The following is an 18,946-nucleotide window of genomic DNA, read 5'->3' as shown; positions in this document are numbered from 1 at the left end:
CTCACCAATGGTGTCAGGAGGTTATCTTCCACACATTCCAGGAACCTCCTTGACTGGTTCCTCTCTGCTGTATTGTATTTCCAGCAGACATCTGGTAAGTTGAAGTCCCCCAGGAGAACAAGGGCTAACAATCGTAAGACTTCTCCTAGCTGCTTATGGAATATTTCATCTGTCTCTTCATCCTGGTTGGGTGGTCTATAACAGACTCCCACTATATCTGCCTTATTGGCCTTTCCCCCGATTCTTACCCATAAACACTCAACCCTTTCATCACCGTCATCAAGCTCTAGATAGTCAAAACAGTCTCAGCTGCTGGTGCTGGAAGGGGCCTCTCCAACAACCCCAGTCACACAAACCTGCTCATTTCTGCGTGCCCATGGGCAGATTGCTTCATTAAACATGAGCCTGATCTAGGAGCGACTCCTCTGAGTGAGCATATGAGCTGGGAAGCTCTTCGGGGCCAGCTCTGCCTCCTTTCCCGGCAAACCTCCACAAGGCAAGAGACCATCCCAGGACATCCCTCGATGCGCCGGGTCTGCTTCATGTCACCCCATGCAAAGGTCCTTTGGAGCACGTGGCATTAGCTCAGCACAGAGGGACACATGGGCACGCTCCATAGTTCTGCGCGTGTCCAGCATATTTATATATATAAATAAATACCAGCGTATTTACCCACCAGTCGGTACCGCATCCATCTGCATCCTTGCGACGAATGATACAACTGCCGTTTCGGGTCATTTACATCAAGTATCTGATCTCAACTTGTGAAATAAGCCAGCTAATGAAGTCTTCTCCAGACATCCATTAAGAGTCTATAATGCTAATTTTATGTAAAAATCTAATAAGTTTCCTCATTGAATTAACATTACAGACCTGTAGCGGACTTTTACACCTGCTCTGGTGGCGGCAAGAGCACTCCAGGCATCTCCCCGGGGAGTGGTGCACTGGGAGAGCAAGGCAAGGCGAGTCTGAGCATGGCTGCCTGCTCCCCGGCTTCTGTCCCCTCTCCCCCAGGTGACAGGGGACACCTTCCCTCCAGTTTGGCAGATCTGCACATCCCATCACACCGTAAAACACATGGGACAGCTGCTTTGCAGCAGGCTGATTTATAAAGCAGCATTCACAAGCCACCAGTGCCCTTGGAAGATGAAAGCGGGAAATGCCCCGTGCCTCAGTTTCCCCTTTGTAAAAGGAGGATAAAACTCAGTTATTTATGACGACAAGGTTATACTTGTCATTAACCTTGTATCTCCCTGGGGCATCCACAAAGACTATGGTACGGTAAAGCAACACCAACACAACACCAACGCAACAAAGCCAGGCTGGTTTGCTGCTGAACGCATTTTTGGCTCCAGCTGGCAAGTCCTGTGCTTACGGGGGATAAATCCTGGGTGCTGCAGCCAGTCCTGTCTCCCCTTGCAGAGGAGAAGGAGCTGAGTGAGCAAGGCAGGGGCTGTAGTGCTGCCAAGGCGGTGGGGACAGAGCAGGACAAGGCCAACTGCGGGGCCGGCGTGGTCCCCAGGGCGGCAGCACTCACCCAGGCAGAGTTGGACTGGTTGAGCTGGTTGAGCATGACGATGGAGGTGCAGCCGTAGTCGTACACCAACCGCCAGAAGTCGGTGGTGGTGTTCTGCAGCGGGTGCAGGGTGACGATGAAGGCAGCGCTCTTGGTGTAGCTCTGCAGAGAGGGAAAACGAGCGTCATTAAGGACATGGTGGCAGCGCTGAAGCCACTGCTGTCACACCCCGAAAAACCAGTGCAACCAGAAGATGAGTGCCACCAAAGCCATTTTATCCAGAGCTGGCGTCCCTGGCACAGCCTCGGTCCCTCCATGCACTGGTGCTGGGGACATGCTATAAAAATAGGTCTCAGTGATCCCTGCCCTTGGTGGGGATGAAAGCACCAGCTTTCTGCTCTCAGCTCTCGCAGGGAAGGATGTTTCACAAAAATAACTGGGGAAAACAGTCACCTTTGAGCCAAGAACAAGCAGAAGCTGTGCCTGCCAGATGGCCCCAGCCCTCAGCTCTGTACCCCAGTCCTGAGCAAAAGCATCACCCACAGCATCACCCCCGCGGTGCCCCAACACCCCTGGGCACTGAGAGCAGCAGAGAGGCATCGGGCTCAGTGGTCTTTAGGGGCAGGAAAGGAAACCCAAATGAAAGGCCCCTAGAGACTGCAAGAAGGAGGGGGGAAAAAAATTGGTTCTACTTCTCATTCACTGTTCAAACGAGATTTGTCCCCTTGGCCATCCTGACGCCGGCTTGCCAAGGGAAGGGGAGCCCATGGCCGGGCTCGGTACTGCATTAATCAGACTTGTAAATCAACACACTTTAGCTCAAGCCTCCTCAGATCCATGAACAGAGCAGAAAATGTTCTGTGCCCATGAATTAGCACAGCTCTCCACTAACGGGGAGTCCTCTGGCTGCTGCAAAACCTCCTCATTTAGCTCATGGCAAAGCTTTTATTGAACCTTTCCCCTGTCCTGACCATGGGGTGGCAGTGAGATCCCCGGGTCTCAATGAGACCTTTCTGCCCTCGAGGAGGGCGACGACACCAACAAGGTGAGGGAAATTTCATCAGGTGTTGACCAGGCTTGCCTTGGCACCCACAATCCTTTGGCACCGGTGTAAATGACGGCAGCCGGCACAGAGCAGAGCGCGGCTCTGCCAGCCTGCTGCCGGCACCAGCACAGAGCTCAGCACCGGTGATGGGCAGCACAGACCAATCTAATCTGACAGATGGACAGACTGAACTGAGCAAACCACTTTGGCACTTAAAGAAAATGAGACTTTTTTTTTTCCCCAAATAGGGAAATGGGTTTTATCCCTTCAGCGAGAATTTCATCCAAAGGGCTTTTTCTGTCTATAAAAAAATTTTTATTCTCTGACCCTGTAGCAGAGATTAAGGGAGGCTCAGTGATGTATAAAAATTAAATGGATATGCAAACACCAAACAAGCTGAAAACAAAGCTCCCATCCCACGGTAGCCAAAGCCTGCAGCCCAATGGGTGCTGCTCTCCAGTCACCAGCAGGCACCTCCACTTTACAAACTGCTTTTTGCTGTGAGAGCAGGTATCAGGGAGCTGAGATCTGCACAAAGATGCACTGTGATAAATCACCCGTGGGGTGAAAAATGCAGGGCTCAGCCTGCTGCCAGTGCTCAGCTGTGACCAGGAGGGTTCGGGGAAGGTGCCTGGGGTGCAGCAGGGCTCAGCACTGCCCGTGCAAAGCACCCTGGCTCGTTTCAGGTAGAAGAAAGTGGTTTTGGTGATAAATGACCCAATCACTCGGTGCGGGCTTGGAACCTGTGCATTCCTCTCTGCTCTGCTTTACGATCATCAGCAGGTAAGAAATAGCTTTGCCGTTATGGGTGTCCTTTCTGACTGCACCGGGGGGATGCACGGCAGCTCTGGGAGCAGTTCAGAGCCCCCTGAATGCCACCAGAAGGATGGGCAGGAGGATGCACGGCAGGGGCTCAATGCTACCAACCAACCCTTCCCAGAGCTTCCTCTCCCTCCTGTGCTCCATTTTGCTAGGAAATAAAGGAAGATCCTTTGTGTGCAGCTTGCACGAGCAGGCAAAAAGCTCTTTCAAGACAAGCAAGATGCGGCTACACAAAAGAAGGGGTGAAAGACCCTACTACGCTGGTCCCAGCCCTTCCTCCCCCACACACAGCTGCCACGTGCGTTCATGCCCTTGTGCAAAATGAGGCCATAAATTCAAACCGAGCGAGGTTTTGCCTTTAAAAGCTGCCCGAGACAACCTGAACCGGCCCCCTCCCTCCCCGCAGCACGCTCACATCAGTTAAGGCCGCGTTGATGTAGTTGTTGCTGTCTCCGTCCACGGAGATGAGGAAGGGAAGGCATCGGTCGGGCGGCAGGACATCCATGCTGCGGTTCCTCTCCCGATTGCGGGGCAGGAGGGCGATGCTGCACTCCTCCACGTCCAGGTGGGGAGTCACCGAGTTCAGGGTCTGCAAGTACACGTGCTCCCTTTAGCTCCTTTCCTGCCTACACCGGGGCCAAAACCCCTGGCTACTGCTCATCAGAGCCTGCTGGTCCCCAGGAGGGTGAGGAGCAAGGGGGTGTTGCAGGGAGGGGACGCAGAGGTTTTGGGGCCACTCACCTGGAACTCCTCCCGCAGCTGCGAGGAGTTGCTCTGCGGCTCTATCCTCACCATCTCCTTGTAGGTGGGCTTGAACTCGCTGGCAGGGATGCTGGTCTCCCCACACAGGCAGGCTTCCAGGATGGCGTCATGGATGAAGATGTACTGCTCCTTTCGGGGGGGAGGAAAGGGGAAAGGGCTGAGCCTCTGCAACCTGCCGGTGACAGCAGCCCCACGTGTCCCCAGCTGTCCCCAATGCCCGCTCACCTCCGTCTGTATCATGTTGATCCTCCGCGAGCACAGGGTCTTCACGCAGTTGTAGATGTCCACAACGCCCTCGCACTCAGCCATGTCCAACATAACGTCCAGGACGATGTAGCAGCCAGTTCTCCCCGTGCCAGCACTGGGGATGGAGGAGGAAAACACAGCAAACACATTCCCAGTCTGCACAGCATCCACACGCAGCCCGAGACGCTGGCAGGCACGGACCAAGGTCTGTGTGGGTGAGGGCTTGACGTACGGTCCCTGCCCGTGAAGGCGGGGGCAGCCGGGGTCCAGGCAGGGCTGCCAGGACTTTGCACGCCTCCGTAACCACAGCCCAGTTTTGCCTTAAACCACCCACCCAAACACACCACTGCAGCAGCCTGGGGGCTGTGTGATGGTCAGGCTGCAGGTGGAGGGTGGGCACCCATGTCTAAGGTTCATTTTGACTTTAAGATAGCAAAGCACATGCTTTTTGCAACGAAACGGGCAGGTAAACCATCTGAGTGCCGACAGTCCTCTGGGATCCCATCCCAAAAGGGCAGAGGAGGATGCTCAGCACCAAGCCCTGAAGGTGCGGGGAGGTACCCCTGGCACAGAGAGGGTCCGAGTTCCCCCAGGGGAGACCCTTGGGTCGAGGCTCAGCCCAGCAGGATGCCTGGAACCAGACACCCCAGCAGCAGTGATATCCCAAATCCTGGCATGGTTGGACTCACAGCCAAAGATCTACTGATGCTGCGACCCCTCCGTGACATGTCGGGAACAGAACTGCTCCCCCCTGCTCCTTCCCTACAAAGTCTTTTCCAGTGAAATACTAATTTCTGGGGCTGATGAATCACTCGTCGTCATTATCAGTGATTACAGGCTACGGGTACTAATCACACTCACTGTTGCTGGTGAATGAATACTGATGAGGCAATTGACAGGAAGAAATCAAATAAAAAAAAATCCCTCCCACTCATCAGCTCCTCCTTGTTTGCCCAGCAGAGGAAGAGCCATTAACCCATCCCGTGGGGATGCCTGCTCAGGGGACAGAAAGCCACCACTCCCGCTCAGATGTGCCACCGGTCTCATCCCAGCTCCGGTGTCCCGGTGGCTGAGCCCTGTGCGGACAGCGCTGTGGGTACTCTGGGAATGGGGTTGTCCTGCTGCCCCCCGCCCGAACCCTCTCCCTTAGGCCAGACCCAACATCGTGACATTGCCATCGGCAGCGGTTGAGCTGCCTGTCCCCCCATGCCACCCTCGCCCAGAGAGACAGAGCTGTGTCATCAATAACGGGTGCTGGGGCAGCCCCCAAAATCTGTTGCTCCCTCCTGTCCCCCTGGACGACCTGCAGCCCCCCCATCCCTGCTGCCACCAGCCCAGTGGTGACATTGTACAGCTGGATGCCATCGTAGGGAGACATTCAACCCCACGCCATCAGCCCCAGTGCCTTCCCTGCCTCAGCCATTCCTCGTTACAAACCCAATTTATACGCTGAGTATTTTAGCATCATTCAGAGCTTTTAGCATCATTCAGAGCCAGTGGCTGAGCACCCACCTAAGACACAGCGTGCTGCCTCCCGGGGCCATCCATACCCCCCAAACCCCATCCCGGAGGGGGATGCTCCCCCCACAGCTGGCTCTGCCCCACAGCTGGCTCTGCCCCACAGCCACACACGTACCTGCAGTGGATGACGATGGGGCCAGCATCGGGCGGTGTGGATGCCTTCACCCTGCGGATGAAGGCCAGCAGCCCCGTGGCGTGGTAGGGGACGCCATGCTCAGGCCACGACGTGAAATGGAACTGCTTCACCTCGTGCCGGGCTGAGTAGCCCCGCTGCAAAGGAAGGGCAAGATGGAGCGAGGCTGCATGGGGAGGGCAAAGCCACCCAAATACCTAATTTTCTTGGGATCCATGATTTTTGCCAGCTCAGCATCCAGCCAGATAGACCACACAGCGGCTGGCCGCTTCGACAGCCCCACAGCTCCTTCCTCCACAGCTGCAAGAGGGTTAAAAACCAGCCGAGGAGGAGGAGAAGGTGGCGGCAGCAGCCATGGGTCATGAGCATCTTTGCTACCTGCCCTATAACTAGACAGTAATTTCACATTCCTGTAGATTAAGGGGTAAATCGCACCGGCTCCATCCCCAGGTACCATGCTGGAGAGTAATGGCCACATAACCTGCACTTCAGCCCGGAGGAGAAAAAGCATCCTTCACCTCTGTCGCAATTACACGGTGCTTGCACGGAAATTAAATACTCGCTCACTGCCGAAACCAAAGCAGGGCTGAGCCGTTCACCCCAGCGGAGGGCACAGAGCTGGGAAAAAGGCAAGGGAAGAAGCTACTGGCATCCCCAGGGTTCAGAAGTTGCACCTCAACTGGGGGTGAAAGCCCTATGTTGGGGTAAATAAATAGGCTATTGATAAATGCCAATCTAGTGATGGTTAGAGATGCCCAAGGCGGTCGGTTCTCTCCTTGCGAGGGCAGGGTCAGGCAGGTCGCGGGAGCAGGACCATACCCTCTCGAGAGCGAAGGTGCGGACGGCATACTCGGCCAACGTCTCCGACTTCACCAGGGTGATCTTGATGTCCCCATACATCTCAGAGTCATCCGGCCAGTATTTGGAGCATTTCACCTGGAAGGAGAGGATGGGATGGGGTTTTGGCTCTGCGGAGGAGGCTTCTGGCAGAGCCGAAGCACAGAGGGAGAGGGACGGGATGGGGTCCTTACCCGGCCCACCTCCACCAGTTTGGTTATCATCACGATGCTGGAACAGTGCTCCTGCCACACCATGCGCCAGAAGTCGTACACCATCTCCTGCTTGGGCCCTGCGGGATGGAAGAAAGGCCACCGAGGATGGACGGGGCCACGGCAGCACCGCGATGCCACTGCGTTTCCCTTCCTACCTCCGTGGCACTAACACCCCCACAGCATTTTAAGCACCCTTTTCCCCCAGGGACGTGCGGTGCCGTGGGGCAGCAGGAGGGGTGGGAGCTGATCCACATTGCTACCACCTCGTTTGTCCCCAAATTGGCCCAACTCCCTCCCCTTCTTGCCCACGCAAGGATAAATCCCACCAGGGATGAAACCCGGCTACTAAATCTGGAGCTGCTGAGCCACTGGCCGAGAGGGCAGGGGAAGGAGGCGACTCACCTTGTGTGGCTATGAAGTGGTTGGACCTGTGGTAGCCCTGCAAAGGAAGCAGAGACGTCAGTCCCAAGTGAGGGGGACACATTGGGGCACAGCCCCGTAAAACATTTCCCAGTCACCCAAGTGGTGGCAACTGCCCAGGTCCGCTGGGCCAGGTCCTGGTCACCGGTGTGGTGCTACCCACTGCTGCAGGAGGAGGTTCAGGAGCCACCCTGCACCCAGTGCACCCTGTCCTGGGGGGGTGCATGTCCCACATCCCACGAAAAGCTCATGTAACCCCCAACCCTTATGCCTGTCCTGCACCAAAATCCCCAGCAAGACCCCACAGGCATCCTGGGGTCCAACAGCTCGACCCCAGCTCCTGCTGCTGCCACCGGCATCGCTGCCGAGCATGGAAACCCTGCTGCGAGAGTGCCTTTAATGATATCCCATCCCACAGCAGCCGCATGATGTGGGTGACGGTCCTGCTCCCTTCCTTCATCCCAGCACCTTACTAGGGCCATTCCCAACTCTTAACAGGGACGTGCCAGCCCAAAGAGCATGTCCCAGCGAGGCCACTGCCAAAGGGACCAGGGACCCAGTGTCCCACCCCTTGACCATGGGTCCAGCAGACTTCAACCACGTCACATGCGTGGAGGTGATGGCAGCTTCTCCATCCACCATAGGTCCTTTCACGGGGGATTTTTGTGGGTTGAATTCAACCCCTCCTCCAAGCACACGGGCCCTGGTCCCCATCACCCCGGGGAGGACGTGCCATAGAGACCTCACTTTCCCCTTCCCTGGACCGTATCCAAGTTTATCCACACATTTTCCCAGCCTGCCTCTCCCAAACGCTATTTAATGCCACGCTGCCCAGTACGATGGCTGGGACAAGACAGGAGAGAGAGAAGGGAGGAGAGAGGAACCGTCTACTTACTTCTCGGTTAATCCGAATCTTAATGATCCCGTTGGGACACAGGTTTGAGAGAAAAAGATCAGAGACAGAGACATTAGTGAGGCACAGCTCAAGACACAGGTCAGAGCACCAGCCCCAGAGAGGGTCATGGAGAGCCACAGGGGAGAAAAGACACATGGGGACAGGGGACAGGCATGTGGATGCAGCTCAGGCACAGGGAACCCATCACAGTGGCATCAGGCCACCGTTGACAGGCGATGTCCTCTGGGCAGGAGGGAAGAGTGGGATTTGCTGCTGCTTCCAGGAGATGCTCGAGCCCTGTGCCTGACAGAGCCTTCCTGCACCTCCCCTGCTCTCGGCATCAGTGGAGGTGACAGGGAACATCACTCCTGGGGGACATCACTCTCCAAGGACACCAGGGCTGAGCTCTGCCCAGACCCACATGCACTGCCAGTATCAGGGGGTATCCCAGTGTGAGCCTCCAGCTGGTCCCTCGGCCCCCTCAACCTCTGCATCCTCTGCCCAGGGAGGAGGGAGATCCATGGCCACGAGAGCAGGCAAGGGGAGAAGAAAGGATGGAAAAGGGGAGGAGAGAGGGAATGAGAAAAGAGGGACAGAGCGGAGCAGAGAAGGGAGAGACACAGCAAGCAGAAATTGCTGATGAGCATAAATAAATCAGGCAGGCTCTTCATGGCGTGTCTCAGGGATGCACAGATCAGCCCATCCTGGGCTGTCTAAGCTCCTCCAAGCGCTGCTGGACAGACCCTGACAGTCCACAGGGTCCACAGGATGCTCCTGTTCCAGCCCAGACCCCCCAGGGAGACAGGCGCCGTCCCCACTTACATCGATGTAGTTGGCGTTGATGTAATCTGAGTTGGGATCACCCAGCAGTGGGTGCAGCTTCACTCGGTGACGGTCATCTGGAGAGCAAGTGGAGAAGGGACTATCAGGGCCTGGGGTGGGTAAGCACAGGGATGGTGCATCACCCACCAGGTCCCAGGGCTCCCAGGCACCCTTTGCAATCATTTTGCACTGGGAATCTGCAAAATGCAGGCAGGTGGGACATATTCAGGAGCAATAAATATAAGCTGGTGGAGGTCTTTCCAAAGACGGTGGTTTAGACCAGCAGGGACACGGGCGAGCAGCTTTCAGCATGGCATCCCCCTGAACTCTACCCAGTCCTGCCAAAGACAGAGGGTACCCACCCTCCAGCACCCTGCCGTCTGCCCTGGCAGGGCACCAGGATGGCCAGAGCCCAGAGAGGTGAGTGGAAAGCTCTGTCCAACCTTCGGTGTCCACCTGGGGCCCCGGACAATGCTGGAGTAAAAGGGATGAAGCTGCGCACAAAGGACGCGGAAGGCGGAGAACACCAGAGCTCCTGAAGCGCCAGGCTTGGTGTCTCCATCCCTGCAGGAACGTCACAGGAGATGCAGCAGGGAGCAAGGGGGCCGTGCCACGCTGACTGGAGGGAATTGGTGAGGAGCATCCTCTCTCTGGTGGGGTCAAGCCCTTCCCCAATCTTCTGTCCTAAAAACTCATCATTTAACCCCTTTGTCTCATCCTGCATGTCCACATGAGAAGCTCCCTAGGGAAGGGCTGCAGTTTCTCGTAGGTCCATACAAGAAAACACACTCCAGGTTATCCGGGACCTTCCAGCACCACCCTGAATATCATGGTGATGTTATCATCACCCCAAGATGTCCCATCCTCAAGAGTTATCCAGCTCCAGCACTCCTATTTGTTCTGGTGTCCGATGTCCAACAGGAGCTCTCAGGCTGGGACCCCCACACTGAGCAAGGGCCTTTCTGCTGCCCTTGACCAACCAAACCCCACCAGTTTATTCCTTGCCATGGACCGCACACCTACCAAAAAAAGCCCCCAAAGCCCTTTAGAAGGTTTTTCAAGCTGTTCCGGGTGTCTAAGCCTTTGCTAAAGGCACTTACATGTTGACACATGATCCTGTCTCCCTTTGGTCTTGTCTTTCTTCTTCGAAGCATCCCAGCCTTCAAAGAAGCTCTGTAAGGGAAGGATGGGCATCACGACCCGAGGGCAGGTCTGTGGGGCCCCCCCCAGCCCCACAACCTCACTAGGGAGCAGGGCAGGCAGGTTGGTCCCTCCACCCCAACACCTGGGTCTTGCAGCCCCAGCTCCATCTCCATAGCACGCTCTGCCAGCTACACACTTCTGTTTCATCCACAAAATGCCCCATTTTCCAGTAAATTATAGACTGCCTGGTTTTTTTCCAGGGTTGGTTGTGGTTTTTTTTTCTAAACCTCCCTAGTCCCTTTCTCTCCCCAGCACAGAATAGGTTTGTGTGTAATAACAGTAACATTCATAGATTGGCGTAAGAGGAGGAAAGTGGAAGGAAATTACATGTTTTCTCCCCTCCCATAATATCTGAGTGCTTTCAAATGACTAGTTCCAAGAACATACAGCAGCTTTTCAAGGAGCACTAATGATTATAGCAAGCCCTGGTTTGTCCAATACATGAAAGGGGGGGGGGGGGGAACCACTCCCACACTTGAAACAACTAAGCATTAAACAGTAATTTCACTGGGAAATTTCAATCGCCAGACCTGTGGGACACCAAGTCGTCGGGAAATTAACCCCACTGGGTGCACTGCAGCAGAGGCGTGCAGAATAGCGCTCTCCGTTACAAACACTCCAGCCCAATGAGGTGGGATGGGCACGATGCGGCCAACGACCCTTGGGGGGGGGACTTCCCTCCCCCTGCGATCACCCTCTCCTGCGTCCTCTCCCTCAGGTTCCACGGTCTTGGGAACTGCCAGATTGTAGAGGATTTGCTTGTCCATGCTTATCACAGGACAAGCATGTTGGAGAGCAGAAGAACACGACAGCGTCGTGCCCAGGAGGACCTGAGAAAGGGAGAAGCATCCCCAGCCCCTGCGGGAAAGGTGGGATGACGCACTGCAGACAAGAGAGGTGCAGGCTGGTGGGCAGAGCTGGTCTGGCTCATCTTGGGGAGCTGTTCAAGATGACCATTAAATCCTGAGCTGTCGGGACCAGAGGTTTGATCCAGACCCAGGGACGCCCCTCCTGCTGTCCAGAGCACTGCAGGTTCAGGTCCGGAGCATCTTCTCCTTGCACACGGGTCCTACCCATGCCACCTCGTCCATCCTACCTCCCGCCCTCCCCGCGACGCCAGCACAAGATGCTCTCACCTCGTACTCCTGCTTGAAGCCGTAGCCTTCTGCCGTCTTCATCTGGTTGATATGCTGGAGGAGATCCGCCACCCGCACAGCAGGATGGAGCTGCCCGGTGTGATATGGGGACCCTTTGCGGCCGCACTGGCGGCGGGGGGAGCCCCCCAGCAGGCTGCTGGACTCATTGACCACGCTGCTGCGCTGGTCGCCTGCAGAAGGGGAGGGAGAACCAGGGCTGTCAGGGGAGCAAAGCCTTGGACCGCATCCCCATCACCTCCTCGCACCCACGGAGGGATGAGAGGGCACCTGGAAACATCCGCGGGAAATGCTGTTGCTGCAGCCGGTCTCTCTCTGGGGACCACAAGCAGTCCAGACCCACCCTGCGCTCTCTGCAGCTCGTCCTACACCACAAAGCTGAAAATGCCTATTGCAGCCTTTTAGGACCACAGCAGATCTCTTGGAAATCAGCGGGCAAGATCTTAAGGGGGTTAATGAGCTTATTTCCCATCGATTGGAGCAATTAACTCCCAGGCAGACAAGTAAGAGCTACGTGCCCAAATATTCACACAAAGTCCTGACTCAAAAAATCGCATTGCCAAAGTCTCCAGCCCAGCTTAACAGTTAATTTCCCTCGCTGCTAGATACCGGCTCCTTACTCCTAGCACTGACACAAATGGAGCTCGCTGCTGTTTAATGGGGGAGTTTATGCAGTATTTACCTGGTTTATGCCTTTGCTGTGTAATTACCAGCAGAGCCAGACTAAGACCTTGCCTGCATTTGTCAGGGCAAGGTCCCACACCGGATCCTTTAATCTGGGTTTGCACAAAACCCAATGCTCTCTGCTACTGCCAAGAGATGTGGCAGGCACGGATCCTGCAGCGGCAGGCACGGATCCTGCAGCACCCTGGAACGCCGTCTACACGCTGCTGGGAAGCAGCTTACCAACACGGTGCATCCTGGATGCGGTTTCCCCTAACAACACTTCTAAAAACCACCCTTGCCATCTCGTTCACAAAGCTCCCAGGCTTGTTTTTTTGGTCTGCTCGAATGCAAGGAGCAGCCCCTCACTCCCTGCCTGCACTTCCCGGCTGCCCGTGCAACATGGGTGCAGCGTGGGTGCAATATGTGTGCAACACGGGTGCAGCACATGCACAGAGCAGGGTCTCCATTGGGCATTGCAGCCCCCGAGGAGACGATGCTCCAACCTTTTTGCAACCAGAACCATCTCCCTTTCAGGCTGCCAACATGTGGTTGAACCAATGGGACAACACAGGAGGGCCACATTACACCCCGTGGCACAGCTGACGGGCGTGCCGGCCACTGGGTTTAATGAGAAATTAATTGCAGGCGTTTGCGAGGTGCCAACAGCTCCGCACAGCCACACGCTGAGGACCTGCTCCGGTTTCTGTGAGAAGGATTAATGACTTTTTTTTAAATGCAAAGGAAACTGAGGCATGGCGGGGAACAGCCCCCAGCCAGTCATGGAGGAGCCTGTTCATCTACCTTCATTAATTAATGATGCTTGTAGGCAGGGGGTGGCCACAGCTGTCCCCAGCTGTGGCAGACAGCCCAAGCTCCTCACATCTCCTCCTCCACCCTCTACCAAGCAGAGGAATGAGGAGCAGCCAGCAGCAGAGCAAGCAAGCAGGTGGGAGCAGGATCCGGCCCCACAGCCCCCTTCCCTAAAGAAACCAAGGACCAGCAGCCCCAGCTTAGCCCACTCAGAGACCCACCAGCCTTTGAGGGTTTCGAGGACAGTAACCGAAAAATAATACACCTAGCTAGATGTATTAAGAGGAGGGAAAGTTTGCCCTCTGGGGTTCTATTATCCGTGAGACAATGCCAGGAAGCGTATTAATCCCGCAGCCGGTGGAGAAGAGCCGTGTGTAAGCAGCATCTTGAAGTTACTGTAACAGATGTTATTAGCATATGGTTGAAACTGGGGCATCCAACGAGTTATTTTACAACTAAATCAGCACGGAGATGCATACTCCAGTGGGTGTTAAATTATCAGTCTCCCTCTGATGTGAACGCAGTGGCTCTTTAACCCTTCGAAGCCCAGGGCAATGCAGAACACCGCGGAGCAGAGCCATGCCGGGTGTGCTGGGTGAAGGCTGGTGCAAAGCTTTCAACCTCAGCGTAAGGGAAGAGTTGGGGTTCACACAGCTTTGGGGTGCTGCAGCCAGTGTGTGAGCCCACAAATGGCCTCAACCCTCCCAGCCACAAGCTCATATCTCTGCTTCGAGAGGTGTTGATGCAGAGACCCATCTCAAGCCACCCACAAGTGTTTTTCCTTCAGCAAAGCCCGGATGATAATAAAAGCTACTACAGATACCAATTAGATCAATGCCCTTGGAGGTTTACACAGGGCAAGGAAAAGCCTGCAACGTGCTACACACATTGGGCTAAAATAGATGCAATACCTGCTACTGAGGCTTAGATAAATATTTCAGCTGTTTCCAGGATATTTAGGGATTATCGGGGACCCTTGCTGCAGCTGGATGGGAGTGGGGAGGATGCCGCGGTTCCCCATCCTTACCTCGGTTGCCGTAGTTGTGGGTGTCCATGAAGGAGAGCCCCAGGCGCTCGTCCTCCTGCAGCGTGCTCTGGTCGGTGAAGCTCCTGTCGATGGCACTCATCATGTGCGTCTTCTCATGACGGTAGTTAATGGTCGCTTTGGTCATGTTGACAGGTTTTCTGCAGGGGGAGGCAAAGGGGAGGAGGGGGAAGAAGTGCACACAAGCAGGGCTGACCCAACGGTGCCGTAAGATTCCCCCAAAGCTACCGGGCTCGGATTATTTCAGGGAGCAGGACAGATATTTCCACCACCGGTCAGCACGCTTTTGTCTTCTCGTGCTCCAAGCCAGTCACAGCCCCACAAGGATCATCCCTCGCTGGCTGCAGCAACTCCAGCTGCTCATCCTCAATGTCCCCTCGTGTCCCCTCCCCAAAGTGCCCAATGGCTGGAACAGCCGGGAGCGCTCCTTATGCAAGTGAAGGCTTTCCCCGGCCAGCTGGCATTGCACAGGAGAGCCCCAGCTCTCCCCCAGCCCTGTTTCTCCAGGTGTTACCCACCCATCACCCCACACCACTCCACTGCAACATGGACCATCCAACACACCAAGTGCATCACCGTGCTGCACGAAGTAGAAGAAGGACAAGGACCTGTTGGAGTGGGTCCAGAGGAGACCACAAAAATGATCAGAGGGCTGGAGCACCTCTCCTGTGAGAAAAGGCTGAGAGAGTTGGGCTTGTTCAGTCTGGAGAAGAGAAGGCTCCAGGGAGACCTTATTGCTGCTTTTCAGTACTTAAAGGGGACTTATACAACAGATGGGGACAGACTCTTTTATAGGGCCTGTAGCTATAGGACAAGGGGTAATGGTTTTAAACTAGAGGAGGGGAGATTTAGACTAGATATAGGGAAGAAATTTTTTACGACAAGGGTGGTGAGACACTGGAACAGGTTGCCCAGAGATGTGCTAGATTCCCCATCCCTGGAAACATTCAAGGTCAGATTGGACAGGGCTCTGAGCAACTGATCTAGTTGGAGATGTCCCTGCTCATGGTAGGGGGGTTGGACTAGATGACCTTTAAAGGTCCCTTCCAACCCAAAACATTCTATGATTCTAAAACCATCCCAAGGGGCCAAATCCATCCCAAGGGATGGGCTGGACCCCCTGACTGCACATGTGCTCAGCACCCACTGGGGAGGCTTTTTCTACCCCCATGCAAGGTCCCCATTAGGCACCTAACAAAGATGCTGGGAAAGTCCAGGAGCTCTCACTGGAACAGAACCTCACACCCCAGATTTGAGACATTTAGGCAAAAAAACCTGACTGAGTGGTTTTGAGCGGCAGTATCAGGCTCCCAAGCAGTCAGAGCAGGGATTAAACCACGGAAGGATGCACAGGAGATCTGAGCCCATGTCGGCATCTTGGTGGGGCCGGGACACTGCAAGACGCTGCCAAAATTCAGAATTCAACCTGGAGTCGCTGACCCTTCCCCTTTACGCTGCTTTCAGTCTCTAACGAGCTCGGCAGCATTATTTTCCCCGAGCCAAAGAGGCCCTTAAAATGTACTCAGCAGAGAAAAGGACTTGTTGGAGCAGCAGGGCAAGGGGGGCAGCAGGGAGGAAGGGCAAAGGAGAGGGAGAATGACAATTACTTACGGGTAATAGGAATAAGAATAGTAGTTCCTCCTGGCAAGCGTGCAAACAAAGAGAACAGCAGAAATTGCATAAGCAGCTTTTCTCCAGCATAGGGAAGGGGGGTTACGGGGCAACTCAGCTGCCGGAAAATTAAATGCACCGTAAAGAAACCTGGCTCCCTTTCTGCATCTGTAGGTTATTTACTCCAGACAGGAGCCAGCATCCCAGCAGCAGAGCCCAAGCACCGGCTCGCAGGGTGACTATAATCCCCGCACTGGCGGTGGGGTGTCCATAGTACCCTTGTCCAAGGGGTTATTCCACTATTTTTAAGACTGAACAGCAGATGTGTCCAAAATGTAGGGCATCCCCTGGGGAGCCGGTTAGGGGCCAGGCAACCCCAGCGGGAGAGATGGGGTTGGGAAGTTGAGCTTCCAGCTCACTGTTTATTAGGGGCGAGCGTATTCCAGGTGTACATTCCCATTCCACCACATCAGTGTTTTTCCAACAGCAAAACACTCCGGAGGAGATTTATGAGCTCATCCCAGCTTCCCAACAGCCCCAAACTCAGGGCACCCAGCACCGGGTCTGATTTGTGGCCCTGGTTTGTCCTTCAACAGGTTCACCCCAGGATGCTGAAGCAAAGCTGCTCCTCCTCTTCCTCCTGCCCCGCAGCACCGGCAATACAGCAGCCGCACTCGTGGCTTCCCACCCACAGCATCACTCCTGAAAACACATCGACACTGCCGGTATTTGTTGCATCAGGGACAGATCCGATGCCGTATGCACGGGCACCAGCCCACAGCAACAGCAGGCGGGGAGCCACGAGCCAGTCCTGCACCCCTCACAGTGTACAGGAATACTACAGCCTTGCTTTTCCAGCTGGTGTAAATCAGCAAGAATCTTTTCAGGGCAAACGAAGCCATAAAGAGCTTTGCAGATTTACATGGGCTGAGGCTGTGCCCTGCTATTTTTCTCTCCCCCCTGGCTGTTAACGTACTTTCCTCCCATCATCCCGAGCCCTGCACAGGGAAGGCGTTTAATTGCTGCCCTTTCTCTCCTGCTTTGAGAGCCCCACTCCGGCTCGGCGCCTGCCTCGAGCCCCACACGGTAAGAAGCCGCTTTCCAGGGAGCTGCACCCAAGCGAAAAGCAGCGGCCGCAGCCCTAGTGCTCCCGGGGATGAGTGTCCCGAAAAGCCCTTGCCCTCCTCCCTCCCACCCCACCGTGATGGCCATGGCCGCATCCATGCTGGCTGCGCTCAGCTCACCAGAAAGCAGGGACCCCGGTGCGGGTGGGAGAGCAGTTTGGGGGTCCCCAGGGACCACCAGCCCTGGGAAAACCTCCCCTCCCGCATGCACCCAAATTTTAATGACTCGGAGCCAGCTGAAGGCTCTCAGCCAAGAATTGCTCACGTTTCGTCAGAAGCTCAGTGGTTCCCCATTAAAACAAGCCCAGGAAGATGCAGGATGGTCTGAGCATCGGCATCCCAGGATGGGCAGCCATGGGCAGCCCCCTGCCCGGCTCCAGAGGAAGGGGGGATGCTGCCCTCCCAATGGTCTCGAGAAACCAGAGCCCAGGACAAGAGCCAGAGTCTGCCCAGGTATTTCAGCATGACACACCACTCTGTTTTCCAGGCAAGAGCCATGGGTGGAGTTTTTTTTCCAGCCACCACCCCAGAACCAAACACCCCTGGGGCTCTGCTCCCCCCCTGGTGCTGGGCGCTCACCTGCCATCTCAGGGGGGCTCGGCAGAGGGGCGATAGCGAAAATGCCTTCCCCTCCTCCCCGTCTCTGGGAACGCCAGCTCGTTGCGAGAGAACCGTACACAGCCCCATCCCTAATCCACCCCGACGGCAGGGTACCAGCACGGCCAGACCCCAGACAGCAACGGTCACTTGGACAGATCCAGCCCTGGGCTGGCCAAGGCAGTGGGGAAGCCCAGAGACAATATCTCAGTGCAGATTAAGTTGAGTTTTCTAATTTTGGGCTGGAGGGGTACAGGGCTGCATGCCCTGGGGTCCCCCGGCTGCTCTTAGCAGGGGGAGAGCTCACAGGATGGGGACAGCCGGGCTCAGCGCCTGCCCAGGGCTCCTCTGAGCCTGATCTTGGCCAGAAGCATTTCCATCAATGCAGAGAAAAAGAGACAAAAGACTGAAAAACATGGGGGAGAGGGACAGTGGAACAAAGCTCCAGAGCCCTGAGGGCAAAGGGATGTCCCCAGGACTTTGCTCCTTGGTCCCCAGTGCCTCCTGACATGCCTGGTGTCACAGAGCAAGGAAGGCACTGTGCCTGGTGGGATGCATGAGCACATGGAGGCACAGCTTGAGGGAGGGTTTGGAGTCTGCCCAGCACTATCACCACCAGTAACTCCCAGTTAGTGCTGGGGTGGTGGAGAAGGGCTGAGCTGGGAGGAGGGGATGGATGGAGGCACCAGCCGCGACACCGGGTCTCCTTACCCTTTCCGAATGACGATGATGATGGCTCCCAGGAGGATAATCAGAACGATGAGCCCTCCAGCACAGATCCCCAGGATCAGGCCCATCTCCTCCGAGTGCTGCGACACCTCGAGGGGACGCTTGCTCTCTTTGCAGGCAGCTGCCAGGGGACAAGGACAGGCAGGAGGGGTCAAGGCTCAGCTCCAGAAGGGTTGGCAACATCAGATAGGAGAACACTGGGATTTGTCCCATAGGATGCACATTGCTCCTTGAACACATTTTATTCCACCGAGATGTTACGGGGCTCTGCAGTGCCACACTATGACCGTGGGCGAGTCCCTCTCTCGGTTCCCGTGGGGCGAGACGGTCCCTTTGTGCCACCTTTCATCATGCCCAACGTAAGCTTGTCCATCCCTGGATTCAGCATCCAGCACCACCGACTCCAGCCTCCCACCGCCACCACGATACCAGCATTAAGAGGAAAAACTCAACCAAGGGAAAAACCCAGGCACCAACAAAAAGTGGGCAACAAGAGCGCGGGATGGGGCTGTAATAAACCATCGCGCGCACCCCGACCGCCGCCAGCGCTGGTAACGACACCCACCGGCACGGCCCCGACCGCCGGAGCAGCCGCAGGTTCGGGTCCGCAGCCTCGGCGGGATCACGCCGGCTGGGAAAGGGAGGGCTCACCTTTGCGAGCGATCCGGACACAGTTCAGCCGGGTTTCCTACGGAGGAAAAAAAGGGGAGTCAGTGTCAGATGAGCATCCTCGTGGCTCCGCTCCCCACTCCCACTCTGAGCGAGGCTGGGAG

General features: G+C 55.7%; 1 protein-coding gene across 4 annotated transcripts in view; it reads right to left on the bottom strand.

Annotated features, from left to right (window-relative positions):
* Window positions 1–18,946, bottom strand: part of PTPRU (protein tyrosine phosphatase receptor type U) — a 78,007-nt gene that overhangs the window by 19,607 nt on the left and 39,454 nt on the right. Inside the window, exons 13-28 of one of the 4 annotated variants that reach the window (XM_030038909.2) lie at window positions 18,825–18,861; window positions 18,156–18,294; window positions 15,724–15,753; window positions 14,095–14,252; window positions 11,574–11,764; window positions 10,335–10,407; window positions 9,235–9,311; window positions 8,413–8,430; window positions 7,500–7,536; window positions 7,077–7,174; window positions 6,865–6,981; window positions 6,028–6,182; window positions 4,371–4,506; window positions 4,125–4,274; window positions 3,799–3,972; window positions 1,538–1,678 (exon numbers count right to left, since the gene is read on the bottom strand). In XM_030038909.2, the coding sequence (XP_029894769.1) occupies window positions 1,538–1,678; window positions 3,799–3,972; window positions 4,125–4,274; window positions 4,371–4,506; window positions 6,028–6,182; window positions 6,865–6,981; window positions 7,077–7,174; window positions 7,500–7,536; window positions 8,413–8,430; window positions 9,235–9,311; window positions 10,335–10,407; window positions 11,574–11,764; window positions 14,095–14,252; window positions 15,724–15,753; window positions 18,156–18,294; window positions 18,825–18,861 (1,731 nt within the window). The remainder of the gene's footprint in view (window positions 1–1,537; window positions 1,679–3,798; window positions 3,973–4,124; window positions 4,275–4,370; window positions 4,507–6,027; window positions 6,183–6,864; window positions 6,982–7,076; window positions 7,175–7,499; window positions 7,537–8,412; window positions 8,431–9,234; window positions 9,312–10,334; window positions 10,408–11,573; window positions 11,765–14,094; window positions 14,253–15,723; window positions 15,754–18,155; window positions 18,295–18,824; window positions 18,862–18,946) is intronic. The other 3 variants (XM_030038910.2, XM_030038911.2, XM_030038912.2) reach the window with 3 other exon arrangements.

The sequence above is a fragment of the Aquila chrysaetos genome, chromosome 16, assembly GCF_900496995.4.
Source record: "Aquila chrysaetos chrysaetos chromosome 16, bAquChr1.4, whole genome shotgun sequence".
Lineage (NCBI taxonomy): Eukaryota > Metazoa > Chordata > Aves > Accipitriformes > Accipitridae > Aquila > Aquila chrysaetos.
The sequence above is the reverse complement of the archived record's forward strand: the minus strand, read 5'-3'. Positions and strand labels throughout refer to the sequence as shown.